Source organism: Synchiropus splendidus, chromosome 7 (genome assembly GCF_027744825.2).
Source record: "Synchiropus splendidus isolate RoL2022-P1 chromosome 7, RoL_Sspl_1.0, whole genome shotgun sequence".
NCBI lineage: Eukaryota > Metazoa > Chordata > Actinopteri > Syngnathiformes > Callionymidae > Synchiropus > Synchiropus splendidus.
The window spans coordinates 10,339,557-10,363,437 of NC_071340.1; the positions used below are offsets into that span (position 1 = coordinate 10,339,557).

General features: G+C 43.3%; 3 protein-coding genes and 1 long non-coding RNA gene across 6 annotated transcripts; 2 read left to right on the forward strand and 2 right to left on the reverse strand.

Moving 5' to 3' along the window:
• Window positions 1–1,895: 1,895 nt before the first annotated feature.
• On the reverse strand, window positions 1,896–5,018 carry selenop (selenoprotein P). The gene is made up of 5 exons (XM_053871342.1): window positions 4,892–5,018; window positions 4,312–4,542; window positions 3,835–4,047; window positions 3,649–3,766; window positions 1,896–3,368 (listed from the first exon to the last, which is right to left on the reverse strand). The coding sequence occupies exons 2-5, from the start codon at window positions 4,512–4,514 to the stop codon at window positions 3,078–3,080; spliced, it is 825 nt and encodes a 274-aa protein (XP_053727317.1). The 5' UTR covers window positions 4,515–4,542; window positions 4,892–5,018; the 3' UTR covers window positions 1,896–3,077.
• A 1,677-nt stretch (window positions 5,019–6,695) lies between these two features.
• On the forward strand, window positions 6,696–12,753 carry znf131 (zinc finger protein 131). 3 transcript variants are annotated; one of them, XM_053871339.1, is made up of 9 exons: window positions 6,696–6,829; window positions 8,031–8,166; window positions 8,234–8,335; window positions 8,937–9,081; window positions 10,417–10,519; window positions 10,615–10,770; window positions 11,118–11,487; window positions 11,562–11,692; window positions 11,930–12,753. In XM_053871339.1, the coding sequence occupies exons 2-9, from the start codon at window positions 8,049–8,051 to the stop codon at window positions 12,434–12,436; spliced, it is 1,632 nt and encodes a 543-aa protein (XP_053727314.1). In that variant the 5' UTR covers window positions 6,696–6,829; window positions 8,031–8,048; the 3' UTR covers window positions 12,437–12,753. The 3 variants fall into 3 exon arrangements, with proteins under 3 accessions (XP_053727314.1, XP_053727315.1, XP_053727316.1); XM_053871340.1 differs by lacking the exon at window positions 6,696–6,829 and adding an exon at window positions 6,914–7,062; XM_053871341.1 differs by lacking the exon at window positions 6,696–6,829 and having other exon boundaries at window positions 8,033–8,166; window positions 8,247–8,335.
• LOC128762820 (uncharacterized) lies at window positions 9,162–11,405 on the reverse strand. Its single transcript, XR_008415584.1, has 3 exons — window positions 11,130–11,405; window positions 10,923–10,978; window positions 9,162–10,764 (listed from the first exon to the last, which is right to left on the reverse strand). It is a non-coding gene; the product is annotated as an uncharacterized LOC128762820 (long non-coding RNA).
• Window positions 12,754–13,131: 378 nt separating the features above from the next.
• Window positions 13,132–23,794, forward strand: nim1ka (NIM1 serine/threonine protein kinase a). Its single transcript, XM_053871155.1, has 7 exons — window positions 13,132–13,224; window positions 18,978–19,037; window positions 19,980–20,327; window positions 20,424–20,536; window positions 21,439–21,560; window positions 22,041–22,187; window positions 22,399–23,794. The coding sequence occupies exons 3-7, from the start codon at window positions 20,020–20,022 to the stop codon at window positions 23,152–23,154; spliced, it is 1,446 nt and encodes a 481-aa protein (XP_053727130.1). The 5' UTR covers window positions 13,132–13,224; window positions 18,978–19,037; window positions 19,980–20,019; the 3' UTR covers window positions 23,155–23,794.
• Window positions 23,795–23,881: the final 87 nt, after the last annotated feature.

Genomic DNA, 23,881 nt, shown 5'->3' on the forward strand with positions numbered 1-23,881 from the left:
TACCCAATGCCATACATGAGGAGCAAGTTTATTTCAGCTAGTCTCGTGTTTGGAAAAATTACACGGCAGTGAATTTGCAGTGTTCAAGCTGTGTTACGGTCTGTTTGGAATAGTGCGAGTGGCTTGTTAAGATGCTGCTGATCAGATTACCACCGTATCCATTCACAAATTTGAAGTCTGTCTCGCCTCATACGACCGTTGAGCTTCAGCAGTCTATTGTGCAAGACACCCAGCCAAGACCTGCAGATCTCAATCCTGTCCGTCGTCTGTTCGTATGCGAGTATCGACTCGGACAAATGCGGGGGCTGAGAACGTTTTCCCGGGCAACAGAGAGGCTCTCAGTGTCAACAGGTTCATATCTGAGTTACAGCCCTGCAGAGGAGAGGGCTGCAGGAAGAGTTGTGCGTCCAGTGGAAAACATATCGGACAATTAAGACGGAGGCTGTGTACCGCAGCACTCGGGGGGCTGATTGAATCAGCCAGTCAGCCACTCACAGCTCTCCATCTCAGGACATTGCAGGTAATTACCCATAAGTCACTGTTCCCCTGTATTGGATCTTAAGCTCAATTACGCCCACACACACAGGCCGCCCGGCTCAGCCTCCTTCATTACCCTCACCAGCTCATTGACCTTTTCAGAGTCACTGTCAGAGAGATGCACCAAGGCACCGAGTCTAGAGTCGAATTAAGCGGCTGTTAAGAGACTTCAAAAGGTTCCTTCTACCTCTGTCAAAACGCTGGCATTGACCCAAGTGATGACTCAATATGAGGCCAATTCCATGCCAAAACTCTGCAAACAAACATGGCTGTCTGTGGATTTTGGCTTGAAAATGGTCTCTTAATTCAATACCAGGCTGTTGGCTTGTTTATCAGCCTGTCTGACTGGTGATGCAAAGTCACTCTGCTTTCAGGTCACTTCGCTGGGTCCACGAGTTATATCTTATTGATCAAATATTCAACACTCAATTATGCTTTTTTTTTTCCCTTCAAAAAACACGTTCTTAAATGTATAAGAAAGAGCTCAAAACAAAGTTGTCAAAATTATTCTAACATGTCATAATTCTTAGTAGATAATATTCTTTTGTTAATGCTATATTTGTCATTATTGTTGTCAAGAATTCAATTCATAACAGTTACCAGTTCTGAAAGACAGACAGGATATTCTAGTTTTCTCTTTATAACCATTTATGGGTTGAAAGTTCTGCTAGGAGTCTTGTGCTAACTGGATTTTCAATCGTAATCGAATGATGAAAGAATTTCAAAAGTCTAATAATAATAATAATTGCCACGTTTGTAAAAGATACAATTTTTCTCATTCATATTGCACGTTAAATACAGTGGCTTTATGTATTTATTTTTTAACCGTGGGAGTCAAAAAGATGGGAACCGTTTTGCAGACCTTTAGTGCCATCTGCTGACGCAAAAATCTCAACATTAACGCGCGTTTACGTTTCAATTTATTAGCATCAGAGCTAAAGGTGAGTCAGTTAGCAAAAATGGCTTCAGTCGATGTGACTCGACTTTATTGAACAAACATCTATGTTCGTTGTACGTGATGTTATTATGATGCAATGAAGAAAGATAGAGAATTGTTTTACATTTTAAAAGCTTTGTTTAAAGCTGTCTCATATCCTTCTGTTCATTTGATTTATTTTCACTGCCTGTTGGTTACCTTTTAATAAAACAACTTTGAGCAAATGGTAAATTAAATTAATAGTTTCTTACAAGTGATGTGGGTATTTCAGAAAAAAAAACTGCAGTGTTCAATTATTGTGTGTTCATTCAGTTTGGTCTTACGTTTTTATATAGTTTTCCTTATTCCGAAATAGTTTAAAACTAAAAGAATTATAAAGAATTGTTTCCGAAGGTGTCACTTGAACAAAACACACAAAGCAGCCGTTTGATTCTTTTTATTGCGCAATCTTCTTTCACAACAACACAACACAGTTCTGTGCGGGTATCAAGTTTCAGGGTCCAAATATTCTTCCCACAGAAACCGTCATGAAGCACAGAGTGTATTCCCACAGTCAATCTCCTTCCAACGCCTTCCATTTCAACAAAACACACTTTAGTCAAAAAATTACAGAAACATGGCATCAAGCATTATAAGTGGCTAAAAATAAGTATTTCAGTTTAAAAAAATTTATTTTATGTGCTCATGAACCATGGTAATGACTTGCATTTTACACATTGTATGTAAGCGTATGTGGCGTATATAAAATGACGACGTCACTTGTGTGTTAGGCATAAAACAAAGCAACAGCATGGTGGAGTTATTTTATGCTCATTGGCAAGACGTTGCTGCCCTGAAAATAGGAAGTTGAATCACCTTATTAAAGGCCCAGCTCGAACATGTTGTTTTTAAATGTTCTCATCATTTGGTTGTCATAATCAAAAATGAGCAACAGCAAGTGTTGTTTTTTTTTTTTATCTCTTTTTTTGTCTCCATCTTTCCATAGTTTGCCATGCTCCTGAGCAGCACCCTCCTATCTCTCCAGCGGGACTTCCAACAGACGCCACTAGAGCGTAGTTTCTGCGGCTGCTTTCATAAACGATGGAGGGATGTGAGTGGTGGGCGGAGCTCAGGAGCATGAGAAACAGCACACTCCTGAGAGAGGATGACGTGATCGCGGACTGGTTCTGACACGATGGTTTTAGTGTCTGTCAGCGAGCGCCTCACCCTCTCCCAGAGTAATACTTGTTGGTAACCAATGAACCTCTCGCCAGGCTTGGTGGCCGGCCTCAGAACCAGCTTAGATCTGATCTCAGGCTCAGCTCACCACACCCGGGGCTCAGGCTCACGGGGCTGGCTCAGGCTGCTGTCAGGCAGCAGGAGGTGAACGTCACTGTCAACTCTCTCTGACGAGACTGACCTCATCCACCGCCAGTCCGTGTCACTGTCAGGAGGCAGGAAGTGCCCCGCTGCAGTGTCAGAGACCAGGCGACTGCTCACTCTCCGCGTTGCCAAACAGCTGTCGTCAGTGTCAGCATCAGCTGGACCGTGGAGCCGGGTCAGTGTCTGACCCCGGTGACCACTGTCAGCTGTGCTTCAACTTTCACCTGGCCGTGTCGGACACTCAGGGGCGCTGCATGACCTGTGCTCCCTGAGCCTCCTGAGGCCCGTCCTGCATGTGGAAAAGATCTGGGTTGAACACCACCTGCTGTCCTACACCTGTTTGTCCCTGACCACTGTGGCGATGACCGCCATGGCCGACACCATGAGAGCCTTGGTGGTTTCCATGGTGTCCATGACCGTGGTGATGCCCGTGATGGTGCCCGTGATGGTGACCGTGCGGCTCCACTGGTGGGACTGGAACGTTGGGCTGCTCTGTTGGTTTTGACTGACACTCCTGTTGAGTCTCGGCAGGCTGCAGGGGTATGTGAGGAAAAAAAGAATGAACTTTATGACATATAATAATGTAATAAAAGCTAGTTTACATCAACCGTTGCAGTGCATTATGGAAGCTGTGCTAGGAGTGGTGAATGGAGTGATACATTTTAATTTTATTCTTTTTAAAAGCTGTTTATTGACACCAACATTCCTGAGCTTGACCCAACTAATGCTTAGGACCGGGGTTGCAGAGAGCGTTCAGTGGGTTATGAGTGATAACTGTACATGGCAAATGATGCATGGTGATGTTGACTGACCTCATGGCTGCAGGCTCCACACACGCCACTGCAGTAAGCTTCCCTGATGGCCCCCTCGATGTGGCCATGTCCGATGATGGAGTACGGGAGGGAAATCTGCCGGGTGAGTCGGCCACACCTGCAGGTCACAGGAAATGTCAAGTCAGTCTTCCACGATCTATGATCGTAATCCACCCAGTGACCAACCTGTCATAAACGAGAAAGTCATCTTTCTCTCCACTCAGCGTCTGCCAGACATCCTTCTGCCCCACTTCCTGTTTGTACAGGGTGATGTTTTGGGAAAGCCACTTCCTCAGCATGGGGTGAAGTTGCTGAGCTTGCTTCCCATGGTGGTTGACAACCATGTAGGTCACGTCCTTCAGACCCTGGCTCTCCAGCTTCTGGCGCAGGCCATCCATTCTACCAAGAGAGGCAGACAAGAACACAAGAGCATGAGGAATGTGCGGTAGTGTGACATTCATGTGGTCATTCATCATTTATTCTTTATTCTATGGAACTTTATTGCCCTGAAGCAAAGTTAAAATAGTGCCATGTGGACTCATTCAACTGATATTGACAAAAAAAATTTTTTAAATACATATACGAATGCATTTTTAAACGTTCTTTTCCTTCATGTAAAGATGCGCATAGATTTATTTTAGCAGCAACACTTGAGTCTGGTACCTGGACGCCTGCACCAAGCAGAAAAGTCAGCTCGCCTGTAGCAGCGCCACCACTGTCACCTTCCCCACCGCCTCCTTCATGGGATCCACTTCTCCTATCTTCCAATCTGGCGCCTGCAAGCAGCGAGACCCGCCGCCCTCACTCTCTGCCGCCCCCCCTTGGAGCAGGCAGAGAGTGAGGAGCAGGCCCACGCTGGCCCACATCCCTGCGCCTCCGCCTCTCTGCCCCAGTCTGGTGGTCGTCGAAGAGGGAGGGGAGGGAAGGTGGGCGGTGCAGGAGAGAACATGGGGGAGCAAAAAAAAAGAAAAACACGAGTCAATCTGCGTTCACGAAAGCACAAAAGGTCAAAGTGCGGTCATCTTTTATAGCTACACTATCTTACAAAAATGCAGCACAGTTGAATGTAAATATTACTGGCAGTTGAATTTGGTTTGGAAATGTCAGTTCTGTCGAATAAACATTAAAAACAGAACCACAGGTTGCAACATAGCTTAAGTTGCCTTCTAAAATCCATTACATTCCAAATACAAAACCATTTCAGGTCTGTGGATTTGCATAAAAGTGTGAAAAGCTTTCTCACCTTTAAGTCAAAAAGTCTCTGTCCTCAGTTGTGCTCAGCTTTGCTGCAGCTCTTGGAATAAACAGCCTCCTCCTCCATGCCCCTTTTATACCGAGGGTGTTGTTTTGCTGTCTGGAAGGAGGGTAAAGTTCAACGCGGAACATGTTGGGTCTCCAGAAAAATCTGCAGACTCGACATAACAGCATATCTTTAGTAGTTTAGAGGTCACTTTCCCAGCGTGTAATCTTTAAAGCTTTTACTGACTTTGACATGCAGCATGTCAGTGCACAGCTGAGTCTGCAACATCTGCAAACATCTGCCTTATTTAGTAGGAGTGAAAGAGGACGTGGGGTGGGACAGCACTTCGCTTCAGAGAATCCACAAAAACAAGCAGAATTTCCTCATCATTCACTCTGATCTGCCAACTACTGAATAACATGACCTAGTTTATACAAAATGGCGCAATGCATTTCTTTTAGCAGTTAATGTCAGCCATGCTCGAACAATACTTTGTTGTATTGTTTTACTCCAAAATATGTCAAGGTTGCACTGCATAACATAAAACATTGTACAATATTATCATGGATCTAGTTCTACAAAACAACCTTTTGGTTTGATCAAATTAGTCCTGATGTTTTCACTGTGAACAACGAAGTGCTACAACGACAGAGTCAGTTTCAACTGACAAAGAGGCCATTCAGAGGTGATAAGAGAACACTGTCGCTAACAACATAGACAACAATGAAATGAAAACTTTATATGTGCAATCTCACCTTCATCTCCATATCTCCAGCAGATAAGAGGGTTGTGACCTCTTTTGTAATAGGACTTTCATGCATCTGATAACAAGCATCAAGGCTTGAAACTGTTACATATACTTGCTCTAGTGGCATCATTTTCATCTGGTTTAATGGGCAGTTTGTAAAATGCAGAGCAAGCAATAAAAACGTCCAAAGTTTGAAGCAAAGTGAACTCATTTCTTCTCACTCTGAAGGCTGTTGCCAAGAGACTGGGTTAATCAATGTCTTAAAAGTCAGTGAAGCGCTGCAGCGGATTCATTGAATCCCAGCTATACAAGCATCAACAGAACCCGTGTTAATCCTTTCCTAACGTCTGGTGCTGGTGGTGCTACTATCAGCTGATCCAACACAATGTTCAACCAGAACTTGCTTCCTTGTGAATCACTGACAGGAAATATCTGGTTTGGTTTCGGTCAAACTGACCTGCATGCACCGAAATATATGTCACACGAGTTTGTGACATGTTAAAATTCTGTTGAATATTTCTATTTGTCTCTGACATTTAACAAGAGGAAATCAAATTATCATGGACATTCAAAGCAAGTCATTTTTTATTTTCTTAAATAAGTGTTGGTTATTCATTCATACATAAACAGCGTGGCGTGAAGCATACACCTAGCAAAAATGATGGCAGTCATCTTGTCATACAAAAGAGATAAATCATTTTGTCAATAAGAATTTTAAAAGACATAAAGCAGCAAAAAGCCAATGTAATTGGTCACTAACATTTGTACCTCTAACCTTATATGCAAACAAGTGTCCAAACCAATTTAGATTAAACAATTAAATTACAATAAATATATGAAAAATATATATAAAATGTGCATCATTAAATTTGAAGATAAGTTAACGAAAATTTGCAACTACACGTATTATTTATATCAAAAGGCGAATAAAAACACGCTGTTAACTTTAACGAGATCTTCATATGACTCTAACCGTATTCTAGGAAATACGTTCTTTCCGTGCTGAAACGTTAAACATCCTCACGCGCCGCTGTCACTAAGCAACGACGCGGGGCGTCCTCGAGTTTGCAACGAATTCTGGGAAACCGAGGAACGAGCTTTGTACGACCGCCCTTTTGTAGCAGCCGCTCTAGAAGAGTCGGAAGAAATACCATCGAGTAACAACTCTTTGGCAGATCTTTGCTCAACTGCAGGTGTGTATGTCTGGGTTTGTCGGTGCGCGTTGTCACCTGCTGGTGCTACATTTGAAAAATCGGACCGGGAAAAGTGTATTTTAATGCGCGGGTTGATGACGTAGTGTTGCTTACCGTCCGCGAAATGGCGAGCCTGCTAAGAGGGCCGTTACTTGTCACATGTTGGGGTCTTATTCTGCGCTTTTCTGTCCAAAACCATCGTAGGGATAAATGGCTTCCTATGCTTCTCATGGGTAAGTCACAGGAGGACCGTGTGCTGTCTGTGAATACTGTTCATGAGGCCACCTTGTGAAAGAGATGTGGGCTTATGGTGGAAGCTAACAAGCTACGTGCTAATGTTCTCGTAAGCGAATCTTGAATCTGACGTGTGTTGTTGTTGTTGTGGACCATGGTTTCTGAATGTTTTTCTACATAGGCGTCGACCTTCACACTACACCTGTATTGCCCGTATGTCCTTACGTGCTCTAAGTTATGTTACCATGTATGTATTCGATTACTTAGCAAGGTTGGAGAGTGAAGACGCACACCAAGACAATTGCAACTGAATTAACTTTATATTTCTCCACATGAGCTCTTCCTCTGATCTGCTCTTTTCTGATATTAACCCTACGTCAGCATCACTTGTAACTCTACTTTTCGTATGAACTACCTCCCCCTTTTACTTTTATGTCAGTTGACCCCACAGATGTCACCTGCGCGACCTAGAGTTACTTTTGCCCCGTTAGAACGGTTGTGTTTTTAAGAACGATTTTGTGCATTAAATTAATCTGGTACACGTTTGCAGAGTAGGGCTCCTGATTCTGATTCTCAGGATGAAAGATTCTATCACCTTTATTTTTAATCCCTACATCTGCTGTTCCCCCTCCTTCACTCGCATTCACACATACATCCTGACTTCATTCTTAGTTTATTTCCTGTGCTGTCACACCCCCAAGAGATGGTCTGTTTAAAAGTTTACCTCAGCAATGGAATACAGTGAACTCTAAGCTTTGCACTTATTGTCTTCACCCTGAAATGGACTGTAATGTACCAGTGCTGAAGATTTCTTTTCAATAATGGACATTTGGCTGCTAAACAATTTTAGAATATGTTACACCACTTAATAGATTTTGACAGGCCGCTTCTAAATTCCAAGATATTGAAGTTGTGTCTGTCTAAACAATTTCGGTGTTTCATTCGTTCCTGGACTTGTTTTTTCCAGCAAAGGATCAGTGGAGCGATGGCGGCTGAGGTGGTGTTGGGAAGGGAGTATCTGGCTCATTACAAAGTCATGATGGAAAAGCTCAATGAACAACGGCAGCTCGACCGATTCACGGACATCACTCTCATCGTGGATGGTAATTTGGCCACACTGTCAGTATCTATCTGAGCCTTCTACATTTATTCTGATGTTTACTCTTGTAGGACACCATTTCAGAGCTCACAAAGCTGTTCTGGCGGCCTGCAGTCAGTTCTTCTACAACTTCTTTCAAGAGTTCACCCAGGAGCCAATGGTGGAGATTGAAGGTATTAAAAAAATCCTCTCAAGAGATACGGCTGAGAAAAGTTAGCTTACTTTTTTTCAAGGCGCCACTCCACTTGTGTTATTTGTTGAAAATAAATTGATGTATTATTGTGGTCATGATCGCATTCAAATGCACAGTGTTTTGTTATCACTGAAGGCTACGGGGTGTTTCAATGTTTAGTTACCTCTTGGCAGCTGGTACTGCAATTTAAAGTATTCAAAAAGATGACGCAGTGACCTTAAATGCTTAAGCGTACTTCAAACAGTTTCAATTAAGTAGTGAAGTAATGAAAATACCGTATACATTTTTTAATATGGTTATTTCTCATTCTGTAAATGGGACCCTGATTCATTAGAATATTATCCAGAGTTGCATTACATTAAATAATTTACTTAAATTTAACTCTCCTCTGATATTCTCGGAGTACATTTTTCATGACAGCATTAAACCAAAAAAAATGTTGGATTTAATGTGTGCGGCTTTCATTAATGTCATTTGTAAATGTTTTTTCCTTACTACAAGTAACTGATCTGATTGTAGTTTTTTTTAACTGTAAAGATATGTATGAAAAATGTTGTGTAAAGAAAGCTTTGTCGCTGCAGGAGTGAGCAACATGGCTTTCCGACAGCTGCTTGAGTTCACCTACACCGCCACGCTGGCTGTAGTGGAGAAAGAAGAAGCCCTTGATGTCTGGAAGGCTGCTGAGTATTTGCAGATGCAGGAAGCTATAAAGGCCCTGGATGACAAGTAAGACAAATGTGCTGTGGACTAAACCTCTCCACTCATTGTTTTGAAGTGTCTATATTCCGAAGTGCAAACGGACGTTTGAATTGTGTACAAATATGACCATATATTACCATGAAATGAGTCCTAATGCAAACATGGACTCCCCTTCACACCTCCTGTGAAGGCTGACACGATATTTTAAAACATGAAACTCTCAATGATGATATTAGTAGTGTCAAGACTGAGTAGTTTGGGATTTATTCAATGCCCATGAGTTTCCAGTCACAGTCCTCAGACTCGGCTCATCAGCTCCAGGGTCAACATGATTTAAAGGTAGTTGGTTGGCGTTGTTATGACCTAAATTGAACTTGCTTTGTGTATTTCATGTATTATTCATCGAAGTCTGGGGAGCCAAGAGTCAACGGATGCTCTGTGGTGAATCAGATTAAACATAGATTTTTAAAAAGCTTTTTTTCTGGGGGTTTCAGCTGACTACACACAGAACTCTGCTGTCTTCATTTTACTAGTATTAAATACAAAATCACTCTTTGATTTGAGGCAAATTCTAATGTTGCAGGCAACATGAACTCAATAATCGCTGACAATTTATACTGCGGTGACCCTTCTACCCTGCCATTAGTGTCTGTGCGAACGTGCACAAATGTGTCTGTCATTAGTCAATATCTGAGGTGTGACGATGACTCGTAGTGTTGAGAAGTGACAGAGAAATAAGGTGGTCTAAGCTGATGGCGGCAAATAGGTTGTCGCGCGGCTGATGACGACTTCCTTGAGATGTGCTTTGTCATGGCTCGCAAACCAGCTATTTTACGCAGAGTGCTGCCAGCTGAGAAGGAAAAAATGGACATCGCCTGAGGCGCAGAGGTGCAAGGCTGCACAGCAGGGGGCGAATCGAACTAAGGCCACCGGAGACAGAATCTGCAGTGTGAAACCGCCCTCAAAGGGGATACTGGTTTTTAGAATGAAGTGCTTCCTACAAATCGTTCCTCAAACTAAAAAGGTTCTTTGAGTGGAGGAAGCTGGCCTTTTTTTTTTTTTTTTTTGCATCTTCCGTTAGAGGCCTCTGCTCAACTTCCTTAGCCAAGGCAAGGGCTCACGACCACAGTGTCACCAGGCTGATGACTTCTTACTACCCTCAGTTGAGTAGCAAAAAAAAGGACATAGCTCGTGAAAACCTCGTGAAAAAGCAGTGTGAAAACCTCCTGCAGGACCAACTTTGTGAACAATATTACATCATTTTGTACTGCATGTTCAGAACCTTGACATGGACAACGATGCTATTCATTGTATGACAGATATTTTGTCTTTTTACAAAACAAACCATCATTTGTCATGCAGGATGAATGGCAAGCAGCCAGCTGTAACTCAAAGTAAAAAACGGAAGATTGCTGAGACATCAAATGTGATTACAGAAACTCTGCCCTCAGTGGAAGCTGAACAGGTTTGTTATTTTCAGTCGTCACTTCTCTCAAAATGAAAATGAAAAAGAAAAACACTGCTCTCATTCACATCTTCTCTCTGTTCACCGCTCTGCAGGTGGAAATTCAGGTAGTTGAAGAAAATGCCATTGAAGTGGCACCAGAGTTGGTGGAGGTGGTTGATATGGCCCGGAGCAACCAGTCGGATGATTCGGCTTTGGCTTTGCTGGCTGATATAACCAGCAAGTATGAGCAAGGGGAACCATCCCTGCAGGTGAGGAATGCATTCACTTGTTTAATGTTGTTCAAATGAAAGTAGTTTATTTTATTTTAGGTTCCTGTGATGTAAAGTAGTATTCCCAGAAAAGTTCAGTGTCAGCATCTTCTGTTGCAAAAGTTATATATTTTAGTATGTACAAATCGCACCTGAATATGCAGTAAGCCGCGAGTGAAACTTTGGGAGCAGGGCAGCAGCTTATAGTCTGTAAAATATGGTCATCGTACAGTAGTAAAACAACAATACAGCATCCTGTTTTTAAGCACTACTATTGGGAATGAATAAATAAAAAACATGCGCTTTTTGACTACATTCTATGGTTGACATTTTGCATGCTCGTGCAGGAGGTCGTTTACCAGGAGGAGACGGAGACTACCCCCAAGGCGATGGATGACATGGATTTCATGGACGTCCAGATGTCCCAGGTCAACGGCTTATTTCCCTGCGAGAAGTGCGGCCGCACCTTCCAAATATACCAGCAGCTGAAGCAGCACATGAAAACACACACAGGCTTGCTGGAGAAGCGGTACGTGTGCAAGCACTGCGGGAAGACGTACCTACGGGAAGGTGCCTACAAACAGCACATCAACACGTTCCACTATGACATGGAGCTGCTGTCGCACAAGCCTCAAAAGAAAGTGCACGTTTGTGAGTACTGCAAGAAGTGCTTTGACCACTTTGGTCACTTCAAAGAGCATCTCCGGAAGCACACAGGTGAGAGATCGACAGTCGGTGTTGTCCAAGCATACATGGAGTCATACCACTGACGTTGTGTGTTCCGTTTGTAGGGGAAAAACCATTCGAGTGTCCAGATTGTCGGGAGCGTTTTGCCAGGAACAGCACATTGAAGTGCCATATGGCAGCCTGTCAGAACGGCGCCGGTGCCAAGAAAGGCCGCAAGAAACTCTACGAATGCCAGGTACACTTTGTCCGCGGAACAAAATAGAAGCACACTTTCCATGTGGAGGAAGACTTAGTGAGAGTAGCACTCTTGCTTGTTTTATCTGCACGAAAGCATGATAAACACGTACTTATTTTTAGTGACCTAATATGATGCCACTTCCTAAAGTTAAATGGCTCTTTCAGTAAGAGATGAGTAATTACTGATGATCATGTGCATTTTTTTTTAAGTGAATCCGATTATTTTCCCTCCCAGGTGTGCAACAGTGTCTTCAACATCTGGGACCAGTTCAAGGACCATCTCGTGAGCCACACTGGAGTCAAGCCCAATCACTGCACCATGTGTGACATGTGGTTCACCAACGCCAAGGAACTCAAATCCCATCTTAAAGACGTTCACTCAATTGAGGACAGTAAATCGACAGACGAGCTGGTGATCGACTCTCCGGCCTCCATCGCAGTCCAGAATCTAGCAGCAGCGGAAACTGTGCTGGTGGAAGAAGGAATCCATGTGGAGCACGTAACTGTGGAGCCCGTGGACTTGATAGAAATGGGGGCGACCACGACGGTGGTGCTGGACGAGGGGGCAGTGGCCGGGATGTGTGAGGAGGACGTGGAGCGGCTGAAGCAGGCTGGCTTACAGATCCAAGTCGTGCATGTCACGACGGGCGAAGTCGAAGGACAACAGGTGCTGAACTCTCAGGTGGAAGTGGAGGAGGACGTAGCAACAGCTATGGACGATATCGAAACTGTGGTTGTATGAGTGTATGAAGGCGCTGAATGTATTGGAAGCAACATGTTCCCACTGCAGCTTATATTTTGACAGCTTACATTGTTGGCACTTAATTTATTTCAGATGCTTTTGTTCACATTGTACATAATGTATTTTGTTTCCTTTCCCTCTGTGGCACTTTTACTTTTTAGAAATGTTCCTTTTCCCATCATGAGTTTCAATAAATGATCTATACTTGTTGACCTTGTTTCCACACAGAGAAGGGTTAGATGCGATTTAAACATTCCCAACTCAATCTAGCAGCACTTTCAAACATTTGTTTGTGTGACACCAATTCGAAACTTCCCTTTTACCCTTTTTTTATTTAATGGATATTTAATTTCATTTGTAACAAAAGTAAAGTTGCAAAAGTGAATGAATTACATAGTTAATCTAACAATGTGTGTATGTGTGGGTTACCTTATTTTGTTGTTCTGTACTTAAGTACTTTGTTACTATCACGTTATTGGCCGGTGCAGAAGACCACTGTCGTTGACGCGTGACAGGTATCAGATAATTGATGCTGCTTAGCTTCGTTGATCCTGCTGCAGGCGCTGTAGTTCTTGCTTCTGATTGGCTGACAGCCTCCTTGTGGCTCTCGCATCCCACCCCTGATTGGTTTGTTCCGCTGCCAATCACGCGGATTCCCGTCGCAACCGGGTAGCAGCAGCAGCAACAGAAGCAGCGGAGAGCTCAATGTCGCCGGTCACCCGAAGAGATGTCTCCGCGAAAACATGAGTAGCGCTGCCCGCTGAGGGGCCACGGACTGATTCCCCACAGTAAGAGTCGAAACCCAACTGGATGTTGTTGTCTAATGTAGTTTTTAGAGGATGGCGGCGAGAGGCGAGGGGGCTATTTATGGCCCGGTTTGGAGAAGGCGTTACAGACAAATCAGTTGAGAGCGCGAGTGCACTGAACCGGGTCCGTTTCGATTGTCGTGAAACGAAAAAACGTCTCTCCGTTCTTGTGTGAATTCTGTATTTTGTGACCTCATGGAGCTGACCTTGATTGAGAAGCTGCTGCTCTCATGAGACTGAGGAATGAGCTGGAGGCTGCACTTGTTGCGCTGATGCATCCATGTCACACTGTATCAGCCTCGAATAACAGTCTCGTCTGTTACATATTTACAAGCGCTAGTGTGTAGAAGCTCATCTGTAGTCAACTACTAAATAGATGTGAGAGTTAGGGAAGCGCTTTTTCCTTCTTAAAATCGGGTTGCCTCCTCCTCCTCCATCCCAGCCTGTTGTAATAAACCCGTTAGTTCCCATTTAACTTGACCACCTCTTCCTGTAGCACGTACCAAGTCTACATTAGTTCCTGTTTTTTAGGGACGTTTGGAACTAAAACAGAATTGAACTGGTTCATGAGAACGAGTCCTACATCTGCATAAGCAGGTGGATATGGATCGCAGTCATATCCATTGCCCAAATTCCTCAGAATGATCTTGTGGTTTTATATAACACATATAAGTGGCCAACCATGTGCATGATCATTATGCATAAAAGGATAATGTGGTTCACCAAACTCCTTGGTCTCAAAGTCTACTCTGCTCAAAGGCAACGGAACATCTCCTTGTTTTTCTCTACCACTGCCTTCTGTGCCGTGCATGTGCCTTTAATACTTTATTATCCATACTGTTGTGTTGCGCTGTCTCGAGTAGTTATTCTCTTCATGTGAGGTTCAGTCTTTGAACTCATCTACCTCGAAGGATCCCAGTCAGCAACTGAATCTGCTCCTGGTTCTAATTCTGAATTAAGAACAGACTGTTTTCAGAGTCCTCCTTTGAAAACAGTTCTTATTTGGAGAACCAACCCAATAGATTTGAATAAGTGCTCGTTGGGTTTAGTGTAGCAAGTTTGTTAAGACCTTTAGCTCGTAGATATGAATCAACATTCCATAAAGATCAGTCAAATCAATGAAACATCAGTTTGGCAAAAATCATTTGTGTTGCGGTGTCTTTTATTACTCAGCAATATAGTTTAATATCACCTTGACAAGGTCATGATGTACTAGAAGCCAGTGTAACTCCAGTCACAAATTTTTTTTTTTAAAAGATGAGCTATTTCTCAGCTGTTCAACTTTATTTGTTTGACAACTGATGCTTCCAAAAAGTGACAAAATTAAAAAGCTAAAAGGTAGTCAAACATGTCATCAATGTCAATTCTCGTGTGTGTCTGCAATGTCATTGATTTGGCACGATCGGTCTGTTTCACAATACTCCATTTCAAAGTCAGCCCCACCATAGTCATGTCCCCTTCCATGATACGTTTTCCGTTTGTTTGGATTTTTTCCACTACATTTGAATATGTTTGCTCACGTGACAGTTCAGCTTTTAAAAAATCATCATTGTGACATTTAAGATGTGGCGACGCCATGAGGTGTTGCGTAAACCTGGGTGTAGAAACAAATCCAGAGCTTTGAGGCCGTTATTTTTTCTCTAATTTTGAATTGTCTGATCGAACTTGGGTTGTTTATGTTTTAAATGGTATTTAGAGGTCAGAGTAAAAGGTTTGCTCTATAGATTCCTCTGTAGGGGGGTCTGGCTCTCTGGTCCAGGGGGCCTATAGTCCTCATTGTTACCCTCTCTTTCACTGCTAAGCTCTTTATCCTTGTCAGTCGTGCATCTCAATTAACACACTGGAGCGCTTTGTGTGTCCGAGCACTTTTGTGCACACATGCACTTGTGCAAGTCCACCAACGTGTGTGTTTGTGCAGCGTGGTCTGTGTGCTTGGATGCGTTACCAAAGAGGGTGCGATCCAAATGGAGGCAGGACCAGGGTGGAGACGCTCGGAAATTAAAAGCTCACTGAGACAGAAAAGCTCTTTTCCAGATGAATTTGTGCTCTCAGAGTGGAAACGTTGACTGGTTTGGCTGAACTGAGCGCAGCTGCCGTGGATAGCCTCTTAGGTTTTTCCGTTGTTGGAGTGTGTGAAGAGGCTGCTGATGCAAGTAGCGTGCTCAGCTGCTGAGTGTATCAGCTCCACACTTCGTTTCCTCAAGAGACTGAAATGATTTAAGTTCTGGTGAGTAAATCATCCGCTGTGACTTAGGTGCGAGTGTTTGCTGATGAAGGATTCCCTAGTTGAAAACAATCTCAAGTGGTTTCCCCAGAATCGATGTTGTTCATGTGACATCATTTCATAACCGCAGTTATTAGGTCACATTGAACATGTTTTCATGTGAAATTGTGCCACTGGCTGGAAGCTGTTCAGGGTGTGCCAGGACAGAGCTCTTTCTGAGCTGGTTCCGCCTCAGTAAAGCTTCTAAATATAGTATATATAGTATATATGTATACATTGGTGAAGCATTTCTATCATCGGAATGTGTAATTTCCCCAATTCAGTTGGCCTTCAGCTATAACCTCGGGACTGAAGTCAGACATTAAAGTTATTCCCAAAATCATTCCATGAGTTAAAATATTAAAATCGAAATTATTTTAAGAGAAAAAAATCCTCGACTCAGAGTCAGCTTGGTAGACTCTCAGCGTTGCTGAAACTCACTGGGTAACAGGATGAGACGCAACAACTGCCTGTTGTTCTGCTTTTGGTATCAATCTGTTCAGCTCCGTCACTATCCGAATCAGGGATCAATATTGTTAAACCAGTCCGAGCCTAAACAGCATCATATTTATTCAGCAGTCTGTAAATGATAACTAACACAGAAAGGCTAACACAGGCATTGTCACCTGTGACTCTAACAGACAGTCTGATTTTCTTCTTGAAGCACAAATATTCATTCAATAAACTTCATTTTCACCTACATATTTTTTTTTTAGGAATTTTTCAGATGAATCCTTGATATTTATAACAGTGGCTCACTTGTCGTGGGGCAAAGTTGGGAGACTGATCGTAGTTGGTCCTGATATCCATACACTTGGTTGGTAATGAAGCATTTGGTTCACTTTCACAAATTTGATTTAAAATCTTTTTGTGCCTTTCTGGTGGGCTGGGTTTGGCCCCATAGTTCCACACATGATGGATCTCCCCATGCTTCGAGGAAACCCACAAAACCATCGGTTAATTGAGGACTTTCTCTTGTCCCTAGTGTTCAATCATAAGAGTTAGTCAAATAAATAATGTAAAGTCCACAATCCTTTGTATGATTTGAAAGAAGAAACATTGCTCTGCTGCTGAAACTCTTTGTGGTGTACCAAAAGCTTCTGCTGCCTATGTTTGACTTGTTTAATCCACCAGTTCACCTAGCAGCTGCTAATCCTCTGCTGTGAGACAAGACAAACAAACGCACGCGGCTCAGTGCCCATCTCCGAGCAACCAGGTGCACTTCACAGTGGAGGAGAGGCATGGAACTAGCATGCAACATTCATACATTCCAATAACACAATATACTTGTACTTTCAATATATGATGATCACATCAGCCAAAAACAAGTCTTGTTTTCCTGCTCTGATCTGTTGATATCACTCTCTGCTTTCCTTTTCGTCTTTCTGTTTAGTCACATAAAAGGCCTGGTATTCAGCGCTCGCCGCTTTGAGCTGGAAAGTGAAGCCCTCTTCTGGAAATCTGGTCCTTTTTGGTCTCCCAAGATCAATGCTGAGATATTCATGTGTGATTAGCGGGAAGGTGTTTGAAGGCTGAGAGGCTGAATGACTGAAAGGGTCTAACAAAAGATGCTCAGGTCTCACAAGTGACTGTCTTTTGCTCCGCTGTTGTTTCCAGCATCCACAGGACAATCTGTCAAAGGGCAGTAAAACACTGTTTCTATCAACAATTTCAACAGATTTTTAATGACAGAAATAGCACGACAATTGTATCGATCCTTACTCAGACAAATAAATCTTTCCTTTGTTTTACTTCTCGCTCTGTCCCACTTTTTCGTCTTCACTCTGACTTAGTTCCTAAGTGACCGCCTGGGTTTGTTGTGGTTTGTTTCCTGTTTGCTCTCTGCCGCAGACTGCACATGATCAGATGATGAAGATCTGATTTGCCGTTTTTGGTGGTGTGTCTGTCAGATATGACAACTAGAATATTGACAACAAACAGTGTTTTGTTGCGCACGTTTACAAAGATGCTTGATGTTTGCTGCAACACGCAATTTTTTTTCTTGCTCTTAACCTGCGGCTTAAACTGCGAATCGGCTAATAAATGGACTTTTATGTTAAAGCGAGCTTCATGCCGCTCTATTGTCCAGAAATTACAGTATATGTCAGTTGTTAAGTTGCAACTTTGGATTTTAAAGCTCCAAATATGGTCTCAAAGGTATATTTGGCAAGTGTTGCGTCTCACTTACTTTTGATGTTTTGGGTTGCTATGGTCCTGGATACTCAGCCAGTCCTTGTCTTTCTGCGCAGTGTGTTATTTTGCGGATGCATGGAAACAAGATTGACAAAACATCCACGCATGAAACCTAGTGAAGACTAGTCATTGTACCCTTAGTATTGCTGACACTTACAAAACACTGTCCCTAAGTACACTGTTAGAATACTAGTATAATCACCTTACTAGTATTTTTAAACTAATTCCAGTCTAAAGCAAACACGACACAGTGCAGACCACTTTTGATTTCATGCCGAATGAATGGTGGTTCCTATTATCTCATGTCCTTTGTGTGTGGTACCTTGTTAGGCGCGTTGTTATCACCTTATTACACTCACGGACACAGTCAAACACACGCTCTTAGGCTGCTAGAGATTTCCTGCATCACGCTGCGAAAGAGTAATGAGGCTGTCTCATTTGTTTATGTCGGTCAACATGGCAACCACACAAGCTAGCGCCCGTCCTCACCCTGGACTAGTGCTACACAAAATGAAGCAGCGTAATAAGGATAAATAATTGCCGAAAATCTTAAGTGCCAATGCTGGTGCTCCATTTATTTTGGACAAAACATATGGTTAGTATCTCTTTTGAAAGCTGTAGCTTATGAAGCGATGTCTTTTATGCGTAAAATCCTTTAGCGGTCTCAGAAGTTTGAACACTGGTGTTTCCAAAATTAACTTAGCAGTAAGTGTTGCGTTTGCAGGGGGTCCTTGGTACAGATGCAGTCTTATTATGTACAGAAAGCAAACAAAAAAGTTGCTTTTATTTATTTATTTTAGTTTTCTGTTGTTTGACATTGAAGATTTAAACGTTTTTTCTGTAATAATAATGAGAAAAATTTGCCCAAAGTGGTCTTGAAAGTCATTGTTTAATTCTACTTGTTTATTGTGGATTGTTGTGACTTCACTTCCGATGGTTTGGCCCTGACACTGTCAGCTGTTCGACCTCCATCCTTTCACCCTGCCCCCCCTTTACCCTGTCTTCACCCTCCTCCTCAACCTGCGGCCCTATTAATACCGTGGAGACCGAGAGAAGCTCATAAAAGCTGCTCCGACCGTCATGCTGGCAGCCCAGAGAACGCTGGACTCTGTCAAAACCTGATTTAACTGATCCTGCTCGCGCAAATGTTCTCTGGTTTTTAATCAACCAGATGAAACCCTCCGAATCTGATTATCCTCCCCTCAGTGGCTCCTAAGGTGAAGCTTGTGATGAAATGTGTTTTTAGCGGAAGGACACTGATTTTTGCTGCTTGTTGCAGATGTGATGTTTTGAGCGGGACCTGCAGGATTCTTCACCCGTCGAGGTCAACTCTCTGAAGGTAAGTGGTCGTAATGGTTTGCTTTGTTTGGCTAAGTCTGTGCCCTTCCCGGAAAAGTGTCATTAAGAAGTGGAGTCTTGCACGCAACAATCTGACTCACATGAGGAACCTTAAGAACAGCAGCCAGGGAGGGGAAACGGACGCTTTGAACGATGATAAATAACAAAAGTCCACCTATGCTGGGCAGAGAGGAAGTGAAATAAAGACAAGCTCAACAATGATAGTGACTGATCTTGTTTTCTTGTTCGGAATATACAAAAGACAAATCGGTTATGGTTGAAGAACACATGCAAAATACATTAACCTAAATTGGAATGAGGCGTCATTGCAGAGCGAGTCAAGGATCCAGTTTGTTGCCTGTTATTAAAGTTTCACCACCCAAAGAAGAAAAACCTCCAGTGCATGTTGGCGTCATGTATCAAAGTTTATTTTGAGTTTAGGTTTATAAAATGACCATCCCTATTCTTAAATATGCATATATAAATATGCTATGGTTTTAGACTCCGTTTACCCTTATTTTGTTTTGTTTTCTCTTCTTATTTCTTTTTTTATATTTATAGCTCACAATTTTTTCCTCATCTTCTCCCTTAAATGTGAGAGCGCTGTTGTTGTTGTGCATCTCTTCATCCTTCCTTTGGTGTTTCCCCGCATTGAATTGTCCATGCAAGTGGTTGCGCACTGTGGTGTTTCTCTTTTCCAAATCCAATGAACCAAAAAAAAAAACATTATGTTTTACAGTCGCCCCTATAGTGTCATGTCATGCCATTTCTCGCCCTGTATTTCTTCTCATGACTGACTTGTAAAGCACTTTGAGTGGTTACTTTTAGGTGAATAGTCCTGAACTCAGAGAAACTACTTGAAAATGCGCTAAACAGACTAGGATGTATACTCACTTAGGTTTTCTCCAGTCCAGCTCATTCAATTGTCTGACCTTTTTGGCAGATCTGCGGCAGTACCAGTCATGAAGTGAGCCACTGCCGGGATGACTGCGGTCTGCCCCGTGGAGAGCAGCCCAGAAGAGGCGGAGACTGGAGGAGGGACCGCTGGCTCCAAGGGATCAGGGGCCCCTGTGGGCTCCAGGGTTGGCACAGGTGCCAGAGCGGACACCAGGGAATCCTCTGACTCTGCCGGGGACTCCGTCAGCGGAACATCTGGACCGACTGCCGGCTCGAGGTTCACGCGCTGGAGCCGACAGGACAGCTCCGACATCAACACCGATGATGAGGGAGCTATCGTTCGCCGCCTTACTCCCTTGGAAAGACTCAACCTTGATATGTGCCAGGACGAGAGGTGGGCCCTACTTTCTTATTCCATATTATCTAGGTTCTTGTGAAACGGCACACATGGAGCATGAGACTGAAGACTTTGTCGTGGCTGTGTTGGCAGGGTTGTCCGTGAGCTGACAGTGGGCAGGAGGATCGGCTTCTACAAAATCCGAGGTGAAATTGGCTGTGGGAATTTCTCCCACGTCAAACTAGGAATCCACGCTCTCACCAAAGGTACAAAAACTACTTTGATGTGTGGTCTGTGCATTCTGCTCTAGTTATTAAGACAAATGTAAAGTTCACTGCGATACTTGGACTAAGACTAAAAGGTGATGGGCTCCTTGTCTGGGTGCTGACTCCAACACAAGGAGACACACTGTCTCCTGCCCTTGAGCAGATGGATTGATTAGGGATCTCCAGTTTCCTTGGTGACAGCTGAAGCTGCCCCTCTTCACACTGATGCTTAATATAGACAGAAGTCCGTCTGTTGGATACCGTGTTCTCCCTGGCTGCTGTCATTACAACATGTGTCTGCCGGGTGGAAAGTGTGCTGTTCGACCTTCACAACAACATAGTCCGTCATGCATTTTATGGAAAGTGGTGTCACGGCTAAGAGAGCTCTAAATGCCTGCCTGAATAATGCATGCTGATACACCATCAGATATCTCAACACTGTTTGAAGTTTGTGGCTTGAGTTACCTGAGCTCTCAATAAGCAACGGCTTTCATTATTCATAGTCAAGAGCACGCTGTTTAACTTTCATATTCATACAGTCACTTGTCTGCATTAGCATGGTCCTTACCTGGTTAAATAGTCAGCGCCTTTATGAATGGAACAACACTGTTTGGTGGTAATGGTTTATGAAAGCAAATTTCCTGGCGACCAATTTCACTCCCTGCCGGTGAACATAATCAGCAAAATTGGTTCCTGAGGGCAGACATCAAATTATCCAGAGCCTCGGGGTAGTCACCTCAGAGGTAATCGCTGTGTGCGCTGAAATGCTGTGTCCAGATGCAGCTTGTGATAGGAGAGTGTTTCGGTGGTAGGCAATGTTGATTATTACATAATAGTTACATTTATTTGCTTCAAACCTTTTTTTATTTCTGCGCACAAACTTTTGCTTTTGTCTTTTCCAGATAAAGTGGCCATAAAGATACTTGACAAAACTAAGTTCGACCAAAAGACCCAGCGACTGCTCTCCAGAGAAATCTCCAGCATGGAGAAGCTCCACCATCCGAACATCATACGCCTCTATGAGGTTTGTCAGACTTCACTTAGACCCTCTGAGGATTTTTCCATGTAGCCTGTATACAAGACTGTGTTCAAGTGATGAGACAATTCTCGAACTCAACAGCCAGTGCAAACTGCGCAGAGATATCTAAGTAGGGTTAACGCTTGAGATGGGGTCAAGAGGTCACAAGCAGGAGCCGGCTGTAAAAGGGTTTGGTTAATTTACTTAACAGATGTGGGACAGGTGTTATGAGCTATCCTTAGCTGGAGTCGGAATTGATGGGAGACAGAACTACAACCTCCACAATCTATTATTATTATTTTTAACAAAACATTTTAGTGGTGGTGATAATTGAATGTGATGAGCTGGTGGCTGAAGGCAGTTTATAAAAACAGCAAGCAAATAAGGCTGGCTGAATCAGAAGACATGATTTGTTGTCTGCCAAGAATCTGTGGTGAAACATTGGAGCCAGAACTGAACAAGGACTTGTTCTCTGTCTCCTTACAGGTGGTGGAGACGTTGTCACGGTTACACCTGGTGATGGAGTACGCTGGTGGAGGAGAGCTTTACACGAAAATAACCACTGAAGGGAAATTGTCTGACAATGAAGCCAAGATTGTCTTTGCACAAATTCTCTCTGCTGTTCATCACATGGTAAGTGTTTACTGACTGAGTGTCTTATTACTTTCCTGTTATTTGGTATAATTTCACATTGTATATTATTGTCCCGTAAAACAGGAAATAAAAGTTTTTTTTAATTTATTTAAGACTCATTGAACAAAAGGATCTAAAGGTGTATCATGTTTAGGGGTCTTGCTTTTATCCTGTTATCTGCTATCTGCTCTATATATTTGTTTGCCCACAGCACCAAAACAACATCATCCACCGGGACCTAAAGGCTGAGAATGTCTTCTACACCAGCAGCTCCTGTGTTAAAGTGGGCGACTTTGGCTTCAGCACTCTCAGCAACCGCGAACAGACCCTCAACACATTCTGCGGCTCCCCGCCGTACGCAGCCCCGGAGCTTTTCCGTGACGAACACTACATCGGCGTCTTTGTGGACGTCTGGGCCCTGGGGGTGATGCTCTTCTTCATGGTGACGGGAACCATGCCCTTTAGAGCAGAGACGGTGGCCAAACTGAAGCGGTGCATCTTGGAAGGAGCCTTCACTCTGCCCGCCTCGGTGCCCGAGCCGTGCCAGAGACTGATCAGGGGAATCCTCCAGCCGATGCCGTCGGACCGCTGCACTGTCGAGCAGATGATGGGCTGCGAGTGGCTGACGCCTGTGGATTTCCCGCGGGCTATGGAGCCCTTTCAACTGGACCCATCCCACCTCGCGGAGACAGATATATCTGGCCTGGGAGAGGAGGGGATGGAGGTCAAAACAGCGCTGGAAAATTTAGGAATCACTGCAGAGCATATTGTAAACAACCAGGGGAAAGACTGCAGAAGCTCCATCACTGGTGTCTATAGGATTCTGCTGCACAGGTCTCACAGGAGACGCGCTGTCGTCAGCCTGCCAGTGATGGCACAAGTGGTGGGACCGACAAAAAGAAAAAAGGAGCGTCTAAAGGCGTATAGAAGTTTACGCCACACATCCAAACTCTGTGTGATTCTGTGACTGTCTCCACCTGGCTTTGAAAATAATCTTTTATTTTTGGAATTTAAGGCTTGAATATTCTGAATAATGTTCCTCGTGACTACATTGAAGAGGAGCTCTCAGTGTGACTTTGATCGCCTCGACTATGACGCTAACATATATTGGGAGTTCCTTAAAAACAAGAGGACGTCATCTCTAATCTACTACGGTCTTGAAAGCAATAAAACATTCGGATGTAGCAGTAAAAAAGAAAATATTTCTGGATATATTCAGGACAATTTTGTAACAGTGACATCAGAGAATGACATGGCTACTAGATTTTTGTCCAATGGAATGATCGTGGATTTTTAATTGTAACCTCATTTCTCTGTGGCTAATGAAGAGCTAATAAATTGTATGATGCTGCTAAAACCAACAACCATCAGGACGTTTTATTTTCACTGATCAACGCTTCTTGAGGGTGTCATAAGTTGGTCATACCAGTCATATAAAGTTGACCTGTCACCTTCTGGTAAGTGATGAGAGTCATCGCTTTAGAATAAAAGAACTCACAATCTTTAAAGAGGTTTTAAAACCTTGAGTTGAGAGACGGATTCTCAAACTAAATAGGTATAAAAATACATAGGTTCGCTGCTCATTACAACCAAATGTGACGTATGTGTGAGTGAAGGTTACCAGTGAACAAGCCAGGTGAAGGCTGCTGTCATCTATCAGACTCACTTTCCCAGACGCCCTTGCGAAATGTTAC

Bases quoted from the DNA above. Each gene is read 5' to 3' on its own strand.
- nim1ka (XM_053871155.1), top strand. From the start codon at position 20,020: ATGACTGCGGTCTGCCCCGTGGAGAGCAGCCCAGAAGAGGCGGAGACT. The intron at 20,328-20,423 runs GTGGGCCCTACT...CTGTGTTGGCAG, and splicing joins GATATGTGCCAGGACGAGAG to GGTTGTCCGTGAGCTGACAG. The intron at 20,537-21,438 runs GTACAAAAACTA...TGTCTTTTCCAG, and splicing joins AATCCACGCTCTCACCAAAG to ATAAAGTGGCCATAAAGATA.
- znf131 (XM_053871339.1), top strand. From the start codon at position 8,049: ATGGCGGCTGAGGTGGTGTTGGGAAGGGAGTATCTGGCTCATTACAAA. The intron at 9,082-10,416 runs GTAAGACAAATG...TTTGTCATGCAG, and splicing joins ATAAAGGCCCTGGATGACAA to GATGAATGGCAAGCAGCCAG. The intron at 10,771-11,117 runs GTGAGGAATGCA...ATGCTCGTGCAG, and splicing joins AAGGGGAACCATCCCTGCAG to GAGGTCGTTTACCAGGAGGA.